This window comes from Polypterus senegalus, unplaced genomic scaffold, assembly GCF_016835505.1.
Source record: "Polypterus senegalus isolate Bchr_013 unplaced genomic scaffold, ASM1683550v1 scaffold_2002, whole genome shotgun sequence".
NCBI lineage: Eukaryota > Metazoa > Chordata > Cladistia > Polypteriformes > Polypteridae > Polypterus > Polypterus senegalus.
In genome coordinates, this window is record NW_024377561.1 from 3922 (window position 1) to 5820 (window position 1899).

The 1899-nt window shown below is 48.1% G+C and overlaps 1 protein-coding gene across 1 annotated transcript; it reads left to right on the forward strand.

The window, feature by feature from the left end:
• The first annotated feature begins 425 nt into the window (after positions 1 to 425).
• On the forward strand, positions 426 to 1462 carry LOC120519341 (protein FAM110B-like). The gene is made up of 2 exons (XM_039742452.1): positions 426 to 921; positions 999 to 1462. Exons 1-2 carry the CDS (start codon positions 426 to 428, stop codon positions 1460 to 1462), a joined length of 960 nt encoding a protein of 319 aa, XP_039598386.1.
• The last annotated feature ends 437 nt before the right edge of the window (positions 1463 to 1899 follow it).

The following is a 1899-nucleotide window of genomic DNA, read 5'->3' on the forward strand; positions in this document are numbered from 1 at the left end:
TCTATCTATCTATCTATCTATCTATCTATCTATCTATCTATCTATCTATCTCCTCACGCTACTTTAGTTATTTTTAACGGACATGCGGACGAGGGTTGACCTGGCGTGTCTTTGAATCGGGGTTAATGGATGAATTTTAAGAGGAGACGGACGCTTACAAGAGAAAGTTGAGAAAGTGCTGTGAACTGCCAGCAGCAGAGCAGAAGCCGTGCGCCTCCTTCTGTTTTATTTCCTTGTGGATTGTTGCCTCCAAAGACTGATTAGAAAGCATCTGCTGTTAACCTTTTGCGGTCTCGTTCTTTGAGGCGAGTTGATATGGAATGTGACCCCTGACACTGCGTAGCTGGGTGCTTTGGAATAAAAGTGATCAGTGCTGAAAAGGGAGTGGGGACAAAAGCCACAAAAAAGCTTTTGGTCTTCTCACTATGCCAGTAGAAACTCTGCAAGCAGACAGAATGGTCCGGCAAGTTTCATCCAGCGGAACCTTCACATCTGCCATGCCTTTCCGAATCCTCAACAAGGGGCCGGAATATTTCCGTCGACCGCCTGAGCCCAGCAGCAAGAAGCCCAGCGCAGTCAAGCGACTGGAGGCCGACAAGGCAAAGTATGTCAAGAGCCAGCAGGTTGTCTGCACCCGGCAGGAGCCTGTGAAACCGCTGGTGATTAAGAAACCCCTGACACGCGCTTTCCTGCAAAACACCCCCACCAGGAAAGCACCTCTGGCACTGCGAAGGGGGGAAGGACGAAGGAACGTTCTTAATATGGATATCTTGAATAATCTGATCGATATCTGTGACAGCCCCCTGTCCTCTCCCAAACTTGTGCCCGACGGCGCTGCTGTCACAAGACCGCAGACGCCTAAATGGGAAAAGCAAATTTCTGCCGACAAGCCCACAGGATATTCCAAACTTTCGGACAGCTGTAGCACCCTGTGCAAGAATTCACCCAGTTCGGTGACAGTATGGAGAGTGGACGTTAAACCTCTGGTGACTCAACAGCCAAAACAGAAAACCCTGGGCTTCATCAACCCCCTCCGCCATCACCTGCCATCACTAGTATTTCATCCACCAGTTCCAGAAGTTCTCGAAAGGGCACGGCAGAAAGTGAATGCAAGCAGCCCTCGTTGCACCGTTCCAAATTGGACTTGAGTGACAGGTACTCTCGGGGCACCGCTGACTTGGAGCGCTTTTTTAACTACTGTGGCTTAGACCCCCAGGAGATTGAGCACATTGGCGTCGAGCACTTTGTACGGGCCAGCTCGGATATTGTTTCCAACAAGTTTCCCAGTGTCAGCACGCCCAGTTCGGAGTGCGGCCAATCCCAACAGAGCAACCACACGGAGGAGAAGTCCAATGAGCGTGTGCCCTATGGCATCTCCATAATCAAGAGGAATGCTCGGGTCATTAAGTGGCTGTATGGCATCTGGCAAGCCAGGGAAACGCAGAAGGTGTCCAATGTGTAGTTTGAAAGGACAAAATGGCCACGCTCTTAAGTGACTTCCCATTGATTTGACTGCTTTCATTTTTTATTTTGAAATGATTGACCTCTAAAGAATGGGTTTGTTGCCATTTTTTTTTTCTCTCTTAATATAGTGCCCTTAAAATGAATGGGGGGAAAAAAAAAAGTGTTAAGTGGCAAAAGTGAAAGAGACTTTAAGGCCTGGCTGCTGATCCACAAAAAGAGCTGAAAATGCAGATTACAATAGAAGTGCTGCAGGTGAAATGTAATCAAAAGAGAGAGTCGTCACTGGTCAATGCCACCGATGAACCTGACGTTTAATGTTTAGTTAGTCTAGCTTCAACACGAGGGGTAGTGGGGGTGAGTGAGTTAAAGCCACGAAATATAATTTAAGTCTGCAACTTTTCATTTAGAGCGGCGAGGGGCTGGCGATTCTGTGTA

Coding starts and splice junctions, on each gene's coding strand:
- LOC120519341 (XM_039742452.1), top strand. CDS start 426: ATGCCAGTAGAAACTCTGCAAGCAGACAGAATGGTCCGGCAAGTTTCA. Junction 922..998: donor TTCCAAACTTTCGGACAGCT/GTAGCACCCTGT, acceptor GTGACTCAACAG/CCAAAACAGAAAACCCTGGG.